General features: G+C 38.9%; 2 protein-coding genes across 2 annotated transcripts in view; both read right to left on the minus strand.

The window, feature by feature from the left end:
- Window positions 1-440: 440 nt before the first annotated feature.
- Window positions 441-21,690, minus strand: npr3 (natriuretic peptide receptor 3). Its single transcript, XM_034872416.1, has 8 exons — window positions 20,681-21,690; window positions 8,601-8,723; window positions 7,551-7,726; window positions 6,244-6,379; window positions 3,921-4,015; window positions 3,701-3,818; window positions 3,489-3,573; window positions 441-2,383 (listed from the first exon to the last, which is right to left on the minus strand). Exons 1-8 carry the CDS (start codon window positions 21,342-21,344, stop codon window positions 2,272-2,274), a joined length of 1,509 nt encoding a protein of 502 aa, XP_034728307.1. The 5' UTR covers window positions 21,345-21,690; the 3' UTR covers window positions 441-2,271.
- Window positions 20,412-23,644, minus strand: part of pdzd2 (PDZ domain containing 2) — a 58,276-nt gene continuing 55,043 nt past the window's right edge. The window contains exon 27 of the transcript XR_004656733.1: window positions 20,412-20,423. The gene's annotated coding sequence lies outside the window, so the exon portion shown is untranslated. The remainder of the gene's footprint in view (window positions 20,424-23,644) is intronic.

Raw genomic sequence — 23,644 nt, forward strand, 5'->3', positions numbered from 1 at the left:
CTGAAAGATCAGCAGTGAAATTAAATGGTGCAAAAATGGAAATTAATCAAAGGCTATATCCTCTAAAGCCCTAAATGTGACCTTGCAAACACTCTTCTTTAAATAGAATATGTGCTTGTTTGTACTGTGTATGTGTAGGTATGCATGTTTGTGTATATAGATATTCATATATGAGAGATAGCGACAGAGAGAGAGAGAGACAGAGAGAGAGAGAGAATAGAGTAAATTGTCTTATTTTCCTTGAATAAAACAAATCTTAATAATTAAAATTTCAATTCTAATTGAAAGAATCAAACTATAATAAAATCCAAATCACTCGCTATTGTACAAACCAAACAGTCTCTACACTAATATTATAGCATATGAAAAATATACCATGTCCTCGTTAGGATAGAAATGAGGTGCAGTTAAATTGTAAGATATGATTGAGAAAATCATGATATGAAGAAACCAAATAGGATGAAATAAAATCACTATAAATTTAATATTAAGAGAGACATATTTTAAAATATATTTGTTAAATAACATGAAATAATTTAAATACATTGTCACTGTTAAGTCACTTTACCAGATACCAAGAGTTATTATAGTAATATTATACAGAGCTTTGAATAAAGCAAGTGAATGTGGTACGACAGAATAAAAACGGTTTTTGAAACTAAATACAATACATTTGTTTATTCTGCTTATATTTCCCCAAACACACAAACTGAACCAGCAGGCTGGGTAAGCCACTTACCAAGTTCACTGTCTTTATTTTGCATCTATGAAAACCTTGTCTTTATCTCCGGCATGAATAATTCAACCCAAATGACAGAGACATTGCTAAAAAACTAAAGGTCACTAATGCAGAGTGAAATACCTTTTTCATGCAGTCACTACTGTTTATGGAAAGCATCTCACACTGCCTTTATAACACAGCAATATAATTAACTATCATTACTATCACAATTAATTAGGATTTTAGTTCCACTTTCTGATAAGGAATACCGATGAGAAATAATGGTTTGTAATTTGCAACTTATATGTCTTTGGTAATGTTGATGAATCTTTCAATAATCAATGAGTCATTAATAAGCCATTATTAGAAACCTTTGTGTTTTTCCACCTTCAGCAGGAAACTTGCTTCATGTTTTTTTTAGCTTGATCTATGAAGCTCTTTTTCCCCTACACTTTTATTTACTCTGGCCATGAGTAGTCACCAAAGTAATTGGTGAGAACATGGTTTTCTTGCTAAAAACAATTCATTAGGGAAGAAACTTGAGTAAGGATCAGACTGGTGGAATGATCAAAACTAATAGCACTAAAGGCCAGAGTTATGAAAATGAAACCCAAGTTGCAATAAATTGTAGTTTTCCTTAAATTCATTGAGAGGATGCTCAGCTGTAAAGCCAAAACGAACACAACCCAATCTAAGTTGTTCCTCGGCTTATTAGGCTACTGCTCTATTAAGCCTTATGAATAATTTATCAACCAATAATAAAGTAAACTTTACAAAGTTATCAGAATGTAGAACCAAAACTTTGTATGCAGGTAGCCATGTATTAAAAAGAAAATATTGTAAATGAGCCAATCTAAAGCTGTAGAAGAGATGTACTCTATGATCTGTGTGTTTCTCATATCTCATTTCAGCAATGAGCTCAGTAAGGAATGAGAAATTTGATTTATATGGAGGCTGCTGGATCTCAGAAAGGTTATGGTGAACTGAAAACCTTACACCATCAGTAGCTTAATATCAGTAGCTTATAGCCTATAGATATAGATCTAGCCTATATCCCTTTTAGTCGGTTAGCTCCAGCTGTAGCATTTATTAAAAGTTTTGCTCTGCCATTGTTGTTTACCAACCTTTTACAAGAGGCCTCTGTATGTCCTCTCCTTTGACCTGAGAAGCCAAAGTAGACCTCACTCCCTCCACTAGTGCATGCAAATATAGTGTTAGATACTCAGTCTGAATCATTCACAGTCGTAGTAACCACCATCTGAATATAAAAAGTGAAACACATTCTTTAAAAATCCTTAAAGATTACCAGGGCCAAAGCTTTCTCTACACCGATAAAATCATACACATTTTGTATGGAGAACAATCAAAGTAAGTGGTGCTTTGTGACTGTTACAACTGTCCTGAGTTACAATAAGTCAATTAACATTAAAAGGATACAACACAAAACATCTCATTTTTTTAACAGCATGGCTCCACTGTCAACCATTGCAAAGTCTTTGGTCACATCCAGATGTGGGATTCTCTGAAGGGACTGCTGCTCCTGCTGAGCATTATGCTGCTGAGAAGTGCGATCTGATGGAGTCCTCTCGTAACTGACGGTGCTTCCCGGTGTCACACTCTTCACTATGTGTGCGCCGCTCAATGGTTATCCTGTAGTTTGTTCTGCAGAGGAACGGAAATTGTGTTTTCACTATCATTCCTTTCAGTTTTCATTAAGTCTTTCTCAGCAAAATTACTGAGAGTTAGGGAAGCAGCAGCTACACAGTGTTAGAGTTAATTGGTGGGGAAAACTTGAAAAGCGTGGGGTGGGTGGGTGGGGGTGTTACCGCCTTTGACTCTTTTCCTACTTCCAACGTTTGCTACATGATTGGTTATACCAAACTTACTTTACTTCATTTTGCTGTAGAGCTCAAACATCGCGACTGGGGAATAAGTTTGGCGAAAAAAAGGTGCTACGCTTTTCCGTGTCTACAAAAAGCCATTTGCCAACACTAAATATCTAACAAACGCCAGACACTACATATTATTAAGTTGCTGTGAGCTGTAGCCTACGTTCACAACTTCTGAACAGAAGCAGAATATAAAGTAATCTCGGAGATTATTCCTTCAGTCTACTGCTAAACACACACACACACACACACACGTTTGATTAACGCGGATATGTGCTGATTAGCTCTCATAACGGGCCGGGTGGATATCGCACTGCCATGGGTCCATGAAGCTGATGTCAGATTACTCCACATTGGCATTGTGATATTCTTAATCTGTAGTGTTTGCTGTCAGGTTAATCAGTAAATTAGTAGTAGGGTATACAGGGTGTCCAGGGGAGTTGCACATTAAGTGGTTTGGGGTCTGGAATCCATCATGTTATTTGGGGTTATTAAAAAGAACATTGATATAGGAAAACGGGTCAATTTGATCAAAGGACAACATGAGGGTAAAGTATAAAATAAAAGCGGAATCTTCAAATTCAAAGTAAGTGCATCCAATCAGTGACAAGGAATCATTGTTCAATACGTACCTTTTAGTCACACTAAATGCCGTTGTGTTATTTTATAATTTGCTGATTTGTGGTTTGTGAATTGCTGCTGTGTTTGGCACTTCAGAGCCACCGTATTGGCCGTACAGTAGTTTAAGAGTTTCAAGGCATTAGAGGCAGATCAACATGGTGAATTGACCTCTGAGCCAGCCCACAGGACCTGACAAACACTGTAGTACTTGAACCTAATACTATTATTTTAATTGAGCAGATAACTATCTACCCTACCTGAAAAAGAAGAATGCTATAAGCATTGCAGTTCCTAGAACAGCTCCCACTATGACTCCAGTCAACGCTGATACTCCTAGTCCACCTGTTTGGAAGAGCAGTAAATGATAAAAAAAATTAATAAAACATGAAATCTGTCAAACATACTGTACATAACATGCAAATTCCAAGTTCAGTTTCACAGGTGTCAGTAAACAGTTGTGTCCAATTACATGATTTTTCGGGTATCTCTGTTTGTGTTTTATGTCTTCCTCTCAGGGTGAAATGGTCAGCGTTGAAGGCAGGCAGCAGCTGAAAAGTTTCATTTTTACCAAAGTAGTTGGCCACCACCTGGAAGTTAGTGTAAGATATTGGCATCCAGTTGAATTTCCACTTGCACATTTACCATACTTTTCATGTAAGCAAAGATGTAAAAGTGTTGCTTTTTCTTACCTCATAGGTTCCTGCCTCAACATTGGTCATGGCCATCAAAGAGAAATCTCCATTTCTGTCACCATTGACATCCATAGATACCTGGCCAGCAATTCCTGTCCACCACCATGAAAATAATGACAGCATAACTCAGCCACACTATGAAGAAAATATAGGAACACACTACTCTCTGCAATGCCATTCCAGGACATGAACATTTCATTCAAACACACATACCGTATTTCTTTTCAAATAAAATACCTGTAGTCAAATAAAAGCTGGGTCTCAAGTAATAGCGGAGGACTTGGGTACCACAAACAAATTAAAGCCGTGCCCAAATACAGGCTGAAAAAAAAAATACTCCTGTACTATGTAATACTCCTATTGTGCACATATTATGCAAATTCCCATCCCTTTAATTGAACAAATTCACCAATATAAGCATTTCTATTTGGTAAGACTTTGTTCTTCTCATTCATCAGTGTTATTGTCCGATTGTTGTCCATCTGGGTGTGTGTTTAGGTCCCAGCCAACGCCATAGTAACGCACAAGTGCCACAAGATGGCAATAGCTACATTTGAAGTACGGTATGTCACTGACACGCTCCTGCAAATATTTTCCAATAAAAGGAATGCAAGAAATATTTGAATTAACAGCAGCATGTCAACATTCAAGATACCAAGATAGTGACGGCCAACTTGGCAAACTCAAGGCTTCAAAACTGCAGTCCACTAACCAATAGGTGACGTCACTGCTGCTATGTCCATTGTTTTTTTTACAGTAAATTGTTGATGGCACTAAACAATATACAGTATATTAGGAAGCATAACTGCAGACCGATCGGACTCTGGACACGAACGGTTTCAGCTTCTCCCCTCAACCCCTGGTTGGTGCGTCAGAACTCTGCTAGCTAAAACAACCAGACACCAGAACAGTTTCTTCAAAATGCCATCACTATGATGAACACTGACACACATGTTGTGTCCTAAATTGCGCACTTCTGCACTTACACTTGCTATTTTGATTCTATAGTGCACGCAGTGGCACATTCTTACCTGCACTGCTGTCATATTTGTTTTATATCTATTTCATGCTTTTTGTACGTCCCATTTGCAAAAGCTGTATAAAGATTCTATATGGTAACTCTTATTGTATTTTTATATTTTGTCTATGTTGTTTTGCAAGATGTATGTCCTATCATGGCCAGGTCACCTACATAGAATTCAAATGTTTATGTTTACCTTGTTCAGTTTTGTTGTCCTTGTTGTTAGCCATATGTTTATTTTTTTAATACTTGGTTATTCAATTTTTATTTCCCCTTTCATGATTTATAAATTACGTCTTCTTCTACTAAATAATAGTGTTTGATTTTAATTCAAATCTGGTTTCTTTTCATTTTAGAGGGTATGATTTTTCTCATTATCTGCAGAAGATCTTCCTTATTGTCAGTGTTTTGGCTTATTTTGTAAAAAAAAAAAAAAAAAGAATAGGTTTGACAACATTTTAAGAACAGAGGAAAACAGTAAAACGGCATGGTATGGACTGCATTTTGTATTTATTTGTAACCTGAGAGAACCTTTATCATTTCAAGTGATAATTGTAAAAAGATGTGGGTATGGGGGGGGCATCTAAATTTACCATTTGAACCCTTACATAATGGCTCTGGCGTCAATGCTTTTATCACAGGTAGGCATTTCTGTCATATGGAGTCCCTCAAGGCTCAGTTCTTAGTCCCCTACTATTTTCCCACATCAGTCTCGTTCCACTGCTACATGGATGACACACTGCTGTACCTTCCCACCTAACCCAATGACCAGTCGGTCATTGGGACCCACTACTCTTGCAAGATGTCTGAATGATATCAAAGGATGGATGGCTAACCAATCAAAGCATAACAGATATCATATTGTTTAAATCTTCAAACTCCACCAGCACCACCATCTAGTCCCTTAGCCAGTGACTCAACCACATAAAAGTCTATGCAAACCTTGAAATCCCGTTGTAATTTAATAGACCGGTTAACATAGTTATAAAATCTAGCTTCTTCCAGCTCAGCTCTGTACCCTAATATCACGACTTTCATATCACGTTAAAAAAAAACATGGATGACTTTAAAAAGTCATGTTTAATCCTGTGACATCATGATGCTTTTTTTTATAAAAGGAAAACCAAAAGCAAACGTGACACATTTTTTGAAGCAAATCTACTCTTATAAGCTTTGCAAAGCTGTATATCATTTTAAGGATGATCTTAATAATGCTACTTAGATTTTTGCATCAGATTTTTACCAAACCACATTAGTAACGTGATCATAGTGGCAGGCATCACTGAATTAGTGTTTTACCTTCAAAGGTTCTGTTCCACATGCGTGAGGTGATCTCTGATCCGTTGTTTTTACTGTATCCGTTTTTCATGGCTTCATGCAAGGCGATGGCATACAGCAGCATGGCATCATGGAATCCCTCAACAAACATGTTGACCTATGGAAAATTTCACTTTGAAATTACACTGAATGACAGTCAAACTGTATACTTAAAGCTGGGGTCAACGTTTTTCTGAAATAGGCATAAAAAACCCAAAATTTAACAATACAGCCCTACACCAGCTGCTCTGTTCTAAGCCCGTCCCACCAGACGAGCACGGGCATATACATGTGTTTCATCCCATCATTGTGATCCAGATCCTGTTACATGGCTGCAAATTTATGATTTTTATGGCTGATTTCAGGCTTTAGGTTGCCACATAAAAACAAACTTGAATTTGACTTTGGCTACGATTAGCAGAAGCTAAATCACTTTCTCTCCATCTCTAAATCGCTTTGTGACGATCGTTTATTGTCTCTCTTTTGGTAAGTGCCTCTTTCTTTTTTGAGTTGCTAAGCAGTCTTGGCAGTTGATGCCAATGTTGGAATATCAACCTTTTCTGCAGGATTTTTGCAGCTCTGCTTTCTTAGAACAGACAACAGAAACATGCTCTCTCTGAAATGTTCTGTGATTGTTCAAAGTAGATTCTCTAAAGCCTGATAACAGAGCCAAAAGTAAGTGCAGACGTTTAGTTTTCTCTCAGACCACATGAATAACAATATGGTAGAAGGTTATCATGGATTATTTAATCCAATGGCGCCAAAGGAAAACTGCCTGCTTTGTAGAACTGATATCTTAAAAAGGTACAATATGCAATGCTTTTCCTCAAAAACAATGTATAGACTAATACACAGCAATCTTCACTTATGACGCAATAGTGTGTGGGTGTCTGCATCTGCAAAGAGTGTTTCTGGGCATGCTCAAAGAGGCTGGACAAAAGGGTAAGTATATGCAGTATATGACCAAATTACGGACCAAATAACTGCAAAAACGTCCCCCTGAGTTATAACCGCCATGACCCCAACATGTAGTGTCAGAAAATCAAATATGTAATTGGGTGGACATGTATAAAAACTAATTTTATTTGTGGTATTTTTTGAAGCCCCAGAGTGAGTGATGATAAGGCGAGGGCCGGACATCTCAAAGACATCTCAAAGTAGATTTGCCAGGAGTCCATGTAAGATTTAAATTATTCTTTTTGCACACTTTCTACATTGTACAGCATGTGCTGTACAAGAACTAAATAAACTGAATACAATTGTTCCATTACATAAACAGACATACGTACACTTTCGCAGTCCTTGCAGTCAAGAAATCCAGCTTTTACAACGGCCTTTCTCATTTCCACTGAGAAGTTTTCAAAGTCGGGCTTGACTGTCCTGAGCAGTGTCACAATGTTCAGAGAAGCAAAGGCCTGCCTGGCATCATTGTCATATTTATCCCCTCTCTTCCACGAGCCGTTGCCTAGAATTTAAATCACAAGATAAAGAAAAAACATTATCCAAACATTACGGTTTGGTCAAAATTATCTTTTCAAATACTGATCCAGAGAGTTAAACCAAGTGCATCTACATTGAGGCATGGCTGCTGAGCTTAGTGGCTACAGTGCAGTCGCTACAGGACAGAGGCATTCAGGGGAAAACATTTTTGAAACGTAATGAACACAACAGTTGCCAAAACATTTCACAAACAAAGGCAGCTGTTTTACGTAGGGAACTCAACTCTGAACCCCAAAGTCTGAACCCCGCCCAGTTCCCCTCAGATTGACCCTTATTGCAATTCTGAAGAGTGCCTTTTTGTGATGGTTGTTTGGAGACCCAAAGTAATTGTGTGGTTGCGGAGGTCAATGGGCATATAACATGTCCCAAATTCATGCCAGATTGCATACAAAGCAGGTTAGCAAACAGCTGACTTAAAAAAAAGATGATCATTCATTTGGAATTTAGTTTGTGCCCTCCTGATGAAGGTCCAATTTCCTAATTTAGTCTACTTTTAGCTTGGGTTTGGTCTCCACCAACTCTTGAGAGAAATTTAAAACTGTTTTACACCATATATGAGTGTAAACAGCCTCACTTTTATAGTCATTAAATAAATCTAATGGCCCAAATGGTGACAGACACAAGTTAGCATTTGTTATTTTCACATTCTCAAAACGTACAGAGCCAAAACAACAGATAATATTGAATATTAATGTCACATATGAATGGACTGCACTGTAGATGCATGGAAAGTCATACAATGCAGAACATGTAAAATTATTCAGTTGGATTGGTTAGATTTTTATCATTACTTCAGTTTGTAAAAAACACATTTAAAAGTAACGGGACGGTAACTTTACCATAGGAAGAGGCATTGAAGAGTTCAACACTGAAGAAAATACAATTGCCATTGGTCCACCGCCGTCTGTGTGCAGCCAGCATGATCTCTCGTATTCTGTCTGCTCCCATGCACATGATCACCACTGCAGGAAAATGACACAGAGAAAGATGCAGTTAGAGCCAATAGCCAGAGTCAGCCTAGTGCATTAATACCACAGATTAACTCTTGTCTGAGTTCATCGCGACCACAATTGCATTAATTGTATTGTATATGATTACTTGAAGGAACCTAAAACATTTACCACAAAATTATTAACCTTGATTTATTTTGGAATTTCATTCTAAGTTTTATATAAATAAGTGAGACAATTATTTAGTGTGCTTCACTTACACTTGCTATTTTGATTAAATAGTGCCTTTACAGTGATGATGAAACACTCCTTCCACTCGCTGCCTTTAAAGTAAGGCTGCCTGTACTCTTGTCCGACTGCTGCATGTAGTAACGCTCTAACATCACTCATGCAGTATCGCACATATTCACTTTACTGTCTCTTATGCTTCATTGCATAATGGCACAATCTTACCTGCACTGCTGTTATATATATTTGTGTAAAATCTGCTTGTGTGTTGCACTATTCCATTTTCACAAACTGGATACAGACTCTGTATTACACCTAGTATTTATATTTGCCCAAATATTTTAGTAGACTCTATTGCATTTTGTATGTTTATATTTTGAAAGGTAGAGCATGTTTTCTTTGCTTAACAGTGATCATTGAAGAGTAGTCTTGCATTGCCAGACCTTCCTCCACAGCGCTGTAGAGGAGGGTCTGGCGAGTCCACACATCATTGGGATGGGAGAGAAACGTGCTCAGGTTTATTGGCATTTCTTTAAACCAATCACAATCGTCTTGGGCAGTGCTAAGAGCCGGATGGAGCAACAAATAAATAGCTCCGGGAAAGGAACATGTTTTGGTGTACGTTTAAAGTTGTGTAAGTCGTCAACAGAAAAAACTCAGATTGGACAGATAGTCTAGCAAGCTGTCTGGATTTACCCTGCAGAGATCTGAGGACCAGGTAACCATAGTCCTCAGATTGGACAGATAGTCTAGCTAGCTGTCTGGATTTACCCTGCAGAGATCTGAGGACCAGGTAACCATAGTCTTCAGATTGGACAGATAGTCTAGCTAGCTGTCTGGATTTACCCTGCAGAGATCTGAGGAGCAGGTAACCATAGTCCTCAGAAATGCACCAGAGGTTAGAACGCCAACACAAAGGAAGAGGAAGGTGATGGACATCCAGGGGTATTTCCAGCTACACCTGAACAATCCCTAAGTGAATTGTTGTGGATATAGACTATTAAAGAGAAACTGCCCATGGCCAGCAATGCTGAAAAAAACATTAATTCCATTAATTAGCAGTTTTGTCTATTTTTGTGTGTTTCTTTATTTGCGGTGCTTTGAGCTCTCCCTGGTCACTGTATCAATATGTATAATTCACACAGTTACATTTCAATTTCATGCGATCTGAATCAGCAAAGGAGAAGGAGTTACAGCACTAATACACTCCATAGTTTGAATTCTCCCCTTATGTAGCCATGTGCTTCCAAAAAGGTCTCATGCTGAGTGGGCCGAACACTGACACACTGCCAACTGTGTTACCGGTGATTCAAATCATGCAGAAGCTATTCTCATTTGTTTTAAATAGAACATTTAATGAAACGAATAAAACGAAAGTAATGTAGTGAGCAGAGGGACTGCCAAAAAAATATATCAAATGTCAACATATTTTTTGCACTGGGTTGATATGAACTTTTCCTCTGGTGTCCCAGTGATTAAATGAAAATAAACCAACAAACAAGTAGCTACACAAACAAAGGTCGCAATTGAAAACAGCGTCCCTGTTAATAACGAAGATTCAGAGTCTTGCTGGAACATTCCTCACAACTCTGTCACTTAAACACACCTCCTGAAATATCCCTGGAGTCAGTGGGACAAACTTCACCTCAGTCCTGCCAGCACTATAGCACCCTTTAATTACACTGGGCTCTACACACACTACTGGCCCTGTGTATGCTCTCCAAGCCATTCCACGGGGCAGCGCTTGCAGCCAGCAATATTTCAAAACTTCTGGATTTTTCTTTTTGCTAGGGCACTGATGCTTGTTACAAATTAACTCAGGAATGGGGCAGCACATGGTTCACTTACTGAGTGCCCACAGTGTATTTCAAATGCCTTGTGTTGGCTGTGAACTTCTAAAGCTAGAGCACATGCACATAGGGAGCTGGTTTGCAAATTTGTAATTCCATTGCTCCAAAAAAACAAGGATTTATGTTGTCTGTCAGAAAGTGAACAGGATAAAGAAAAAAGTATAAGGTGGAATATAAAAACTCATTGTAAGATGACTCTGTCTCAGTTGGATCGGGGAAAAACATGATATGTAAACGCTGTTTATTAGAGAGACTGAATGGATGCTGGTTAAGCCCACTGATATGCTCAGTGATGATAATCCCGTTGTTGTTGTAGTTAGTAACAGTATTGTCCTCCGTTCAGGCTGAACCTGCAGACATTGGTGGTCGCACAGTAAAAGTGAGTCATTGCGTTACAACTATGCCGGAGTCCAAGGGGAGTTCTCGCCAAACACAAAGACTTCATACAGACTCAGGATGGGAGTGCATGTCTCAGGAGGACTAGCATCAGAAACGGACCAATCACAAGAGAGGTGCTTCTTTTTCCCTCCTATGTGTTTGTTGCATGCTGTAATATTGTGCAGCCTATGGGACCCACATCTGTAGACAACTGGTGAGGGGATTTTAAACATCACAAAGTAAAAATGACTTGAACAGAAGCAATGCAAGTAAGAGTTGTGTGCAGTATCAGCTGAATATGTTGGGTTGTGTCAAATAATTATGAGAAATACTTCTAATTTCTTAGAGTAATCCTCCAGCACACTATGAAGCATTAGTTAGTAAATACTAAATTCATTTATAAAGCATTGTTCCTGCATTATTACACACTAGTATGGTACTTATAAACAGTTATAAATGTTTTCTTCTTGATTAGTAACCTCATCTATAATTGTTTATTGATTGTATTTGTTATACTTTATGAATGATGGGATTCCCCATTTCTAAATTAGGTTTAACATAAATTATAAAACAGTTATTTACGAGTTGTCAGTGGATCCCAAGATCATTAAGAAAGTGTAAGTAAATGATGATCAAACTAGCAGTGTTGTAGTCAAGACCACATGAACCGAGACCAAGTTGTTACCAAGACTAAAGTGTATCAAGACAAAACCAAGACCAGACCAGTGTGAGTCCCACATTGCATGACACAATAAAATGTGGAAAATGCCTCCCCTAGATGCTCCTCAAATTGATCTAAAAGACCCCCAGTTCCATAAAAAAACACCCACAGAAAACAAGACAAGATTCTTTTTTGTTTACTTATTATGAGAAATGCCCTAAAGGTCCCATGGCATGACATTTTTACATTAATATGCGTCGTCCCCCCCCCCGAACCCTGGGTATCCTGCTCTGCCTTTGAGAAAATGAAAGCTCAGATGGGCCATTATGAGGTCATAAGGGGCAAAGTTACCTCCCCTTTCGCTGCTTTGCCCACCCATGAGAGAGAGACATCAAGGCTTTCAAACGAGCAAAGTGGCAGTTGGTCTAGACCACAGTATTAGATCCAGTCTTAGGGGACCACCAAAGGTCTATATAAAAGAGACTTCAGATCCAGTATTTAGGGACCACTAAGGTCTATATAAAAGAGACTTAAGATCCAGTCTTAGGGGACCACTAAAGGTCTATATAAAAGAGACTTCAGATCCAGTATTAGGGGACAACTAAGGTCTAAATAAAAGACACTTCAGATACAGTATTAGGGGACCACTAAGGTCTATATAAAAGAGACTTCAGATCCAGTATTAGGGGACAACTAAGGTCTAAATAAAAGACACTTCAGGTACAGTATTAGGGGACCACTAAGGTCTATGTAAAAGAGACTTCAGATACAGTATTAGGGGACCAATAAGGTTTATATAAAAGCATTGATAGAACACTATGTAATGGGACCTTTTAAAAACTGATGGTCTGGAATTAAAATCCAGAAGCCTCTTAATGTGAGACCGAGACAAGACCGAGGCCATCAAAAAGTAATCTTTAGACCAAGACGTAGGTTGAGTACTTCAACACTGTTATCTAGATGTGCATTTGTGCATGTGTTTACACATGATTTGGACATGCACTAAGGGTCAGTAAATGTGTTAATATATGTTTTATAAACACTTTGTGTTGTAATACATGATTAATTCAGGTAGTTAGAAAGCCTTTACTGTTTTTTTTGTTAAACATGTAGCGTATAATTTCTGTCTCCCCATGAGGAATTCTAATTAATGACATCAGTGTCAGCATGTCCACATGATGCAAGCCTTCCGTGATTGTGCATGCGCCCTCCCCCATGCAGTTAGTTACCAAGGAGGATTAAAAAAACAAGATGGACTCTTCAGAAGAGGTCATTATCTTTCTGGCGTTTCTGCAAGGGAAAGTACCCGGACGCCCCAATTTTCCGAAAATAGTCACACTGAGACATTCAGAGAGAGCTGTGTGGACCTGATAGTCTTAATAAACTTTGTAGCAACTCATTTGGCGGTGGCTTGAATGTAACACACGTTCATTGATATCAAAAAGTTACTCAATAAAGCTTTAATGTATTAAAAACTAAGTGATGATGCACAGTTGTGCTTACAGTATGTGGTCTAGTTAAAGTTGCATTAGGGATTCTGTTGCATTAATGAATGCAGTCAAGGTAATTACTTCAAAGACTCAATTAGGTTTGGATTGTCCTCAGGCAGACATGATAGATAGATAGATAGATAGATAGATAGATAGATAGATAGATAGATAGATAGATAGATAGATAGATAGATAGATAGATAGATATTGATCCCAATAAAATGGGAAATTATGGTGTTACAGCAGCAAAATCAGTCACACCGCAGAGAATATAAATATAAATGAAATACTAGGATACAATATACATGGAATTATGATAGGAATAAAATACAAGATCAAATATATATATATATATATATATATATATATATATATATATATATATATATATATATATATATATATAACATAAGTTGGGAATAATGTAACCATTTATTGTACATGACTGTCAAGTCAAGTCAATTTTATTTTATTTAAATGGGACAAATATGCCGTGAGGGGCTTTGGAATCTGTACAGCACAGGGCACTCTGTGTCTTTAGACCCTTAATTTGGATAAGGAAAAATTCTTTAATAGGAAAAGCTGCTAAACAGCCTTTTTTTCAATAAGAAATAATTGGTTCCAGTCCCATCACTGTCCAAATGACTGTAAACTGATTCTGCTCCATCACATCATGGCCTATGATGTCAGTCACAGGTCTACCTTTGATGCAATTACGTATGCACAGCCTCAGGCACTGCTTTGGCCAGACCTGTTGGACAGAAGCTGGGGATGAGGCACCAACAGCTGCTTTGGGTAAACTGGGTTTTTACATCGAGGATCCATAAAGAGGAACAGACATGCCGAAGATGTTAATGGCTGTAGAGAAAGGAGAGCACTTCAGCCTTTAAATTAGCATTTTTGGTTTATTACTTGGGTCTTATTTTTGTAGTTTGCGACATCATTTTTATGATAAGCTTAAACTGTCCAAGTTATTGAGATCAGCTTGGAACACAAAAACACAGAAAAGAGTCTTACGGGTCAAGAAACATGATCAGACACAAACCAAGAGTTTATCAGGATTATCTAAATCGTTTTATTTGGAGGTAAAAAAGAAAGAAGGTGAGCACACCTGAAATGTTTGCTATGAAAGAGAAAACTATATACAACTATAGTAAGGAAAACTGTTGATCTGTTGGCCCGTGTATGTATGAAAAATGAATTTTTAACTATTATACCATCTTATTAGTCTGGGCTGAATTAAAGCCTTCCTTATGATAGAATGGTATAGTTTATTTCATATTTTTAGTACTGCTTGCTACTACTTTGCATGGCTGACTGGTGTCAGAGTTGCATTAACGTGTCCTAATGCTTGGCTTCTTATAATAATTCAATGTTAATATGCGTAATCTCTGCAAGTTTCCTGATATTTTTTGCAGCTACGCATGGCACAAAAAAAAACATTTCAGATCTAGCTGAATAACTGAATGTGTGGTGATTACTATGTGTATATTTTAACCTGTATGAATGTTTTAACCTGTATTCATGTTTTTTTTTTGCTTCTTCCTGCCATGGTCTAATTTCATCTAACTAAAGGACTAGTAGAAATTAGCCGACTGGCTAACACTGGCACGTGTACAGAAATGTTGATTAATGTCGTCCTTTATAAATAAATACAAATACAAAAAGGTAAGTAGGTCAAAGTTGAGGTAGGATGTGAGTCTACAAAAGTCATGCACAGTCTGGGTAATAATTTAACCTAATAATCTGTCTAGTTAGCTCAAACAGAACAAAGAACACTTTATGTTGGCTGTGCAAAGGAGTAGTAGTAGTATTTGAAGTATACACTAAGTAATTACAACCACACAATGACTTGTCTAGGACTCCAATTGTTCTGATAGTTATGGATCTAATTCCAGCTTGAGAGAAGATCTGGATTTGTTATGCCTTGACGCTGAACTATCTCTTATTAAATCTTTTTTTTTTTTTATCAGCAATGTGTCAAACACCCAGGGAAGCAGGAGCCTCCCTGGACGTCATGACCCCGATACAGGACAGACCTGACTGATGACTGGAGATTATATCAGGTGCAGATACTTAAAGTTAATGTCATAAATGATTGGTTAATGTGCTCTCTGCACGCCAGCATCCGTGCTCGGTCAGATAGTAAAAGGAAGCTATCAAAACCAGTCAAGAGAGGACGATGAGCTATCAACAAGAGTCTCCTCTGATCTCCTGCATCGCGTCCATATCAGGAGTTGGAATCTCTGGTGGTTCTGATTGTAGTAAATCAGACTAGTAATCAGTAAAAAACTCCAAAATAGGAAAATGTAATCTCAGAAAACTGACTTTAATCTCAGAATTCTGATTTCTGTAATGTCAGAATTTTGATTTCTATAATCCCAGAATTCAGACTTTAATCTCAGAATTCAGACTTTATTTTCACAATTCTGTCTCAGAACTCAGATACGTGTTTCTCCCACGTGGCCCTAATCCTCCTTAGAAGATTGATGCCACTGTCATATCTATATGACATACTGTATTTATGTCATATATAGTATCATATCTGATGAACATGCTCACATGGTGGCTGGCGTGACTTCAGATGCAGCCTCTTATCTTTTTGGCTGAAGAGCCTCTCTGGGCAAAATTAATCCATATAGTGTATTTCTGCTTCTGCTACCTTTTTGTTTTACCCAAAGTACTCACTATCACACACAATTAAATGTGGGGTAATGCCGGTTGATGGGGTACACACTCCTTGTGTGTGTGCACGCTTGAGATAGAGAATGATTTTCAAACTGAAGCGTTCAAAAAAAAGCTTGTGCGCATTCCTGCTCAGATTTGAATGTTATCTGGATTTCTAAGCTTCTAAGCCCAAGCCAAGACTTCAAGTGTGTGAAGTAAACATGTCTTTATCCTAAAGGACACAGCCTTGTCTTGATAAGCAATCATAAAACAAGGGAAATGTCTGTTACAGATCCTACAATATGTTCAACACTTATTTTAGGAAGGCTCATTGAATAGGATTTTCCTGAAAACAAGGCATGAACTAAGTAATCCCTCTCAATCATCATGTATGGCTCATGTGTGTGGCAGTGTGTGTGTCTGCACAGCCCCTGTCCCCTGCCTGGATTTTATTATTTTGCTGTGTTTGAGACTTTTCTGGGCGTCTACGTCTATAAAATTTGGCGACCAGGTGTCAGATCGTAAGCACACATCACAGAGGAAGCTATAAAAATGGCAGACACAAAAAAACCAAATACTATGAAGTGCATTGAAATGCGAAGCGGACAAAGCTGGTACCAAATAAAAGAGTCAATCTGGGGTTTTGATGGCGAGCACCACAGCCCTCGTAGAGCCGGGAGGAGAGGCCGCCGTTAAATGTGGTCTTTATAAACCACAACCGATAGACCCTACGTCTTTACACCTACCTTGTTGGGTAGGGACTTTTGGACTTTTCTCTCTCTATCTCCGCCAGGAGTCCCGCTCCCAACACAAAGACCATGCAACTGACAAAAGTTTCCGGTGATTTGTGAAAAATGGATCCAATAAATACTTTGGGGACTATGAGCCAAAATCAGTCATAATCTGTGTTCAACAGGTACGTGGAGATATGGACCTTACGTTGGACCCCACGCCGTAGCCTCGCAACTGTGATTGGTCCGCTCGGGCCCCCCCCTACTTATTTCTGGGTTCTCCTTCTCCATAAACAACATCAAATCAAGGAGAAGGTAAACTTTCTCATGATACAGATTTCCCACGGTGATCAGGAAGAACAGGGGAGACACTTTGTTTCTCTCACTATGACTGTAGAGTCACTGATCGCTCTGAAGATAATCACCATCACTTTCTTGCTTTTGCTTACTTCACACTCCCTCACACAACACAAACACACATGCCGGCCCTGCTATTCTCTTAAAGAGATTAATGCACAAGTATGAACTTCAGGCCACTCACTTAAAACTACGGAGAAAGCTCTGCACGGAGCCTCCGCAGAAGCATAAATTACTCTGAACCCTCAATTATCTTGAAAATCAATTCTGGATCTGACATGACCCCTTAGCATACTGTAGCTAAGACACACAACCTATAATCAGATGGGCTTGTAGCTGCTGCTGTGCGAGATAAGGAAAAAGGCTCATGACGCCAGTAAAACATTTAAAATTAAATATGTGCAGGTTCTGGATGTTTTCAGTGGCTTTGAAAGTTCAGACAGTATAGCTATGCAGAATGGCTTTGCAATGGCTGTGAAGGATGCCGTTGTTGAAGGATATTGTCAGTTGCAGACCAAGGACATTGTAGATCGTGTTCTAGAAACGGGAATGTGACAGCACGACTGACTCTAGTTGGCACACTAGTCATATCTACAAGAAGCTAAAGTGCCAGGACCCTGACGGCTGCGTGCTGTTGGTAAAGCTGAGGAATGCAACTGCATCATCGATATGTAACCTTTAGACCATGTTATATTAAGAATTAGCATTTACAGAGCGGAATCCCAAATATATATCATGTGCGGAATCGGGCTAATGATGACCTGCCTCTCCCCTCTAACACAGCTCAGTCTTTGCTGGAAGCTGTACAATCTTTCCAACCTCTCAGTTTCAGCACCTGACATGCCGAGAATACTAATTTTTTGCCATCATGTGCACTTTGTGGCTCTGCAGCATTAAGCATGTTTAATATATGCTAATTTATACAACAGCCACTTCTGTCATATGAGGTGATGTAATCAGGAACTGAGTATTATAGCCGACAAGCTGCTAATCAGGCCTGAACATAGACACACATTCCCATTGGGTTTGACTAAGGGTGAAAAGACTAGTGTAGTCAATGTGTACCTTTACATTAGACTGCACTACTGCAGCAACAGTCAAAATATTCAAAATATGTTTTATGTTCATGGAAAAAAAGCATTTCACCCCCCCCAAAAAAAAATAGAATAATATGCCAATAGGTTCTGAGGATGATTAGGGCTTCAGCCAAAACTCATAAATTTTGTTGACTAATCGATGTGTTGATTTAATTGATCTGTAAATCTGAGTTCCTCCACAAAGAAGCATGCAAAAGCACCACTTTAAATCTTGTGTTTGCCAGAGATGTTCCCATATGTTTCTTGGAAATAAGTCATTCAGCGTTGAAAACTCGTTAACAAAATGACTAATCGGCTAGAAGGGAGCAGCCCTAGAGGATACATCACACCTTAATGAAATAAAAAAACATATAAAACTGGCTTATTTTCTACCAAAATGGCTTATTTTTTTTCTATTTTTGCTTAGTTTCTCATAAACATCTCTGAGACACTGCCTTCTGTCCTGAAATGGTGCATAATAAAACATTAACAATATTTAAGGTATTACTGGACTTGTGCCTTCTGTCGTGTTTTGGCAAAGAGCTATGCATTGAAAACGACTTGGTTAGCGGGCGCGAGAAGTTGAAAGAGAAAAAAAAGCTCCAATCACTCACAGCTTTAGGCCGCATGTGGAGACAGTGAACCCCCATTTGGTCACTCGCTTTCTGTCTGCCAATTCCAAAGATCTCTGAACGTTTTCAGAGAACCAACCCCTGTGGCTCATCACTTCCGTCTGTTAGCATGGTATGGATGAATTTCTGTGCCAACGGCATACAGAACGTTATGTAAAATTTAAAAAGTGAGCGTGGGCAGAGTGAGGACGCTGCGGGGGAACAGGGGCTGAGTGGGTGGGCAGTCGGGCTGCCGCTTAGGATTATTAACCTATCAAACTTTTATTTCAAATAATAATTAAATCTAAAGCTAATGTCCAATGCAAAAGTGGCATCTTCATACATGCACAATTTGGTTAACATTAACCTGCATTTTATTCATTTTGCAAAATGCTGTATCGCTATACTTTAACATTGCAATATTTCATGTCCCTATTTTGTTTCCAGGGACAGTCTTCACATCTATGGTTTACATGACGAGCAATGGAGGAAAAAGCACACAGAAAGGGAATGTTGTCCTTAAAAGAAATGAATAATATCACTTGACAACAACACTGGGCTGGAGACATTTGTCTCTTAAGAGATGTAATGAACAACTATAAAGCTTGTTTGTAATGTAAGTCATTTTTGTGTTACTTGAGTCTGGGATAGAGGATTTTATATCCTGTACCAGAACATTTTCAAAAATTCACTAGAATGCAGGAAATGTTGACGCTCAAAGTCTTCTCCCCCGACCCCCAGTTGCAATGTGTCCCCCCCCCCCCCCCCCCCCCCCCCCCCCCACAATGTGGACTCAAAACAAATGCCCTTGGCTCCAATAGCCTAATTTTAGTAATAACCATCTTTATTTGCAGCATGAAGTCAATGATTTTTAAAAGCAAGCCCATCTTGGTGTTTATGAAACATGGATTATCTTTTTTCTAGTCAGTCAGTTTATGGGCCGGCCATGTTGGGAAGTGAAGCCGACAGTGTTGTCATTAAGCACGAGAAAAGAAAATCCATTTTCATCTTTTATTTGTCTCATTTTAAATGACACAGACACTGACTTGAGAGTCCAAATTACAATGTGAAAAACCCTGACATGTAACTTGATTTTACAGGTAGGCGACCTATAAAATAACCAACGGTGGAAGAAGTATTCAGATATTTTACTTAGATTAAAGAAATTATACCACACAGTAAAATACTCTGTTCCGAGTAAAATTCCTGCATTGCAAATAGTACTTAAGTAAAAGTGTGTATCATCAGGAAAATGTAGTTAAAGTTTAAAAAGTAAAGAACTCTCCTCCCAATGTCTCCTCCAATTCTCCCATCCTCTCCCCATTGTCCTCCAAACTAGTAACTAAAGTAACTAGTAACTAAAGCTGTCAGATGAATGTAGTGGAGTTATTAAAGTAACTAGTAACTAAAGTAACTAGTAACTAAAGCTGTCAGATGAATGTAGTGGAGTAACTAAAGTAACTAGTAACTAAAGTAACTAGTAACTGAAGCTGTCAGATGAATGTAGTGGAGTAACTAAAGTAACTAGTAACTAAAGTAACTAGTAACTAAAGCTGTCAGATGAATGTGGTGAAGTAAAAAGTAGAATATTTCTCTCTTAAATGTAGCAGAGTAAAAGTAGAAAATGGTATGAAAAGAAAAGACTCAAGTAAAGTACAAGTACCTCAACATTTGGGCTGAAGTACAGTACTGGAGTAACTGTACTTAGTTACATTCCAGCACTGTAAATGACAAGGCGTCATTCTATTGTGGAGTCATCTTTTATATAGGAAGCACATATATGTGCACTAATAACTATAATATGAAATCTTCAGGTCATGCATGACAAATGCAATAATTCAGAGTGTGGTATTAGTACTTTTACTGAAGTAGCCTAAACAGGGTATACTTGTTCCAACACTGCTTGGACATGGAGCCTACCTTCGGAGTCGTGGATGTTTTGGAGGATGTCGTCGGTGTCCAGGCGGTCTTCTTGGGAAACAGCATACGTCTTGATGTTAAAGTCCGCCATCAGGTGATAGACTCCCTCCACGGTGAAGTAGCAGTTCCGCTCCTCCTTGTCGTCCTCGTACACCAGCAGCGCGCTCTTCCAGGTGAAGTGCTCGAACACCGCCGTGAACGTCTCTGCCATCTTCAAGTAGGACGGAGCGATGCGGGTCAGGTGGGAGTACTCGGAGTTCTTGTTGCTGAAGCCGGTGGCCAGGGCACCTGCCGAGATCACCGGGATGTCCCAGTGGGATGCCAGCCTCACCACCGCCGCCGCCTCGTACTCGCACACCGGACCCAGAATCAGATCCGGCTTGCGCTCGCACCACCTGTCCACTAACCCAAACAGAGCATCATTGAGACAGTTGGAGTTCTCAAAGTGGATGTTGAAGCGGAACCCGGAGTACTGTCCTCCGTCTGTCTTCAGCCTCTGCTGCGCGTAAAGGATCGCCGGAGACACTCTGGTGTGTGAAAAAGGGTAGGAATTATTTTTTGGCAAAAACACCAAAACCTCTATGTCTTCGGTGATGGGATTTGGCATAACTGGGTTCAGGAGCATCAAAAAGTAGTACACACACAGTGTGCTGAGATATGGCATGATGCCACTTTCCAAGTCTCGCTTCAGATAAATGACAAAGTGCTGGACAGACGTTCTTCAAATGTTTCTTTCCTCAAGTTGGCTCCACTTGGCAGCGCACCTACAACAGAAAGCCCTCCGCCGTGCGTAAATGGCTCAATGGTAAATAACTGGATTGGTTTGGATTGGTTAAAGAAGCGGATCTGCCTGACTGTGTGTGTGTTTCCTTCTGCATTGAGAGTTCCTTCCGAATGCTCCTGAACCTGTTCACAAATGTTCTTCCCCAACAGCTGATCCTGCCAGGCTCGGATGGTTCTTCCAGCTCCGCCAGCAGCCAACACACACGCTGGCCCTGGCCTGGAGTTTTGAAGCATCTTTTCAGGATTATTCCTGCGTCATCGGAGCGCTGCGCACCTCCTTCTTAAAGCGACACTGCCGCGGGAGCCCACAATGAGCCACTTCAACACAGCGCGAGTTAAATGCACTTAATGGGAATTATGGTTCTGTAAGCCTGAAACAACAAACACAGTACAGAACTGTCCTGTGTGTGTGTGTGTTTTGCAAAGATTGTATTATTCGTGATGCAAATCTAACAGCCTGGGGTCAAAAAGTAATGTTCATGTAGATGCTGTATTTCATTTTGGGGTTCTATAACACTTAGGACAATCCTTAAGAGTTCAGTAATGCAGTAACATCAAGTTGTATTTAATACTAGACTACAGCCAAAACTCATTGAGTAGCTACTTCATCAGAAGATCTGTTTACTGCGTTGTAGGTCATTAAAATCCAGATCAGGAATGGCGGATTCACTTACATTAAAAAACAGCTGGTAGCCTAATTACAGAATGGAAATACATTGAATAGCTACTGCAGAGAAAACTGCAGTACAATGTTTCTCTCTACACAGACTGTAAACTGCATGCAACCAAAGCGAACCGGATCGGTCAATACTTTGCCTAGAAACCGAAACCAGAACGCTTACGGTGCCCAAATCTGGTCCCACCTGTTCTTGCATTCATACTCAGAAATCTGTTTTAATAGAGATTGGCCTCACACACACACAGATGGTTCATGGCAGCCACTATTTTTTAAGAATTGCTAAGTCTGGGGTCCGTTAGTGCTTTAAACAAGGATTTATTTTACAAAATTTCAAGCAGGATAAGGAAAATTGCCTCCGTGGTGGAAAAAGCATAATTCAAGGTATTTCACATAACCATGGTTACATGTTATCACACACAACAACTTTATGTAGTGTTGGTGTATACATTGATTCTATAATAGTTTTTGGTGCCCCCCCCCCCTGGCAACACTATACAATATTCTCACTCTACACATGCATAGTTAACCCGATCAACGCTGTCCACCTGCCCACTCCCTATGTTCCGAGCACTTGTGCTTTTACAGAAGTATTTCTCAAATACTTGCTTCTACACAAATTGTAGTTTATTTTGATTCAATCTCTCACACACACACACACACACACACACACACAAACACCAGATGTGGTTTAACCCTCCTGTAGTCCACAGGGTCACATTTGACTCCTTTTCAAAAAGTTTCTAAATCAGAAATGTGTTTTTTCTTAAACCAAATTTTTTAAAGAAACAACGTGGATGATTCCACATGATGTTCATCACAAGTTAAATAACTGATCACTTCACTATTTTAGATGAATTTGTGTGTTTTATTGAATTTTATATCATTTTAAGAAAAAAAGACTTAAGAACACTGAAAAAAGTGACAGAAATGTAGAAAATAAACTTGGTTAAGTAGGTGCATTTTTACTGTATTGACATTACAGAAGTCTTTCGTCAGCATTGTGTATGCTACTTGTCGCAAATCAAATCCGCACTCGCCTCACATCGGGTAGTGACATGTGACTGTTTGTCATGACAACAGCTTGTAATACTGCCCCCAAGGGGCCGGAACAGCAACTATCGCAGCTTTAAGTCTTTTCAACAAGGTGTATGTGCTTTTATATTGTACATATATGTTTATGTATGTTTTTTTTTTAGCATTTATTTTTTGCCATTATAGTGTCCTTTACATGTATTGTTTATTATAATGATATTTGATATTTAATCAGTTTTTGTATGCACTAGCTACCATCCTTTCCTGATTCTGATTCAGTGTAGAGGGGAGTTACTTTGCACTACTTTGTAAAACGTATTTAAGTAGTTTAATCTATGACAATGTGTTATATTTTATAGGTTTTGAGTGTAAGTGTTTCTGAATTATCAAAGTACCTAGAAACCACAGCTGTTAAACAAGAGTAATGCAGTAAAACGTAAGAGTAGAAGTATAAAGTAGTATGCAATGGA

This window comes from Etheostoma cragini, chromosome 5 (genome assembly GCF_013103735.1).
Source record: "Etheostoma cragini isolate CJK2018 chromosome 5, CSU_Ecrag_1.0, whole genome shotgun sequence".
NCBI classification, from domain to species: Eukaryota; Metazoa; Chordata; class Actinopteri; order Perciformes; family Percidae; genus Etheostoma; species Etheostoma cragini.

Excerpts from the sequence above, each read along its gene's own strand:
- npr3 (XM_034872416.1), bottom strand. The coding sequence starts at position 21,344 with ATGCCATATCTCAGCACACTGTGTGTGTACTACTTTTTGATGCTCCTG. Across the intron at positions 8,724-20,680 it reads AAACATCCACGACTCCGAAG|TGGTGATCATGTGCATGGGA; the intron begins GTAGGCTCCATG and ends ATTTTCCTGCAG. Across the intron at positions 7,727-8,600 it reads CTTCAATGCCTCTTCCTATG|GCAACGGCTCGTGGAAGAGA; the intron begins GTAAAGTTACCG and ends TTTAAATTCTAG.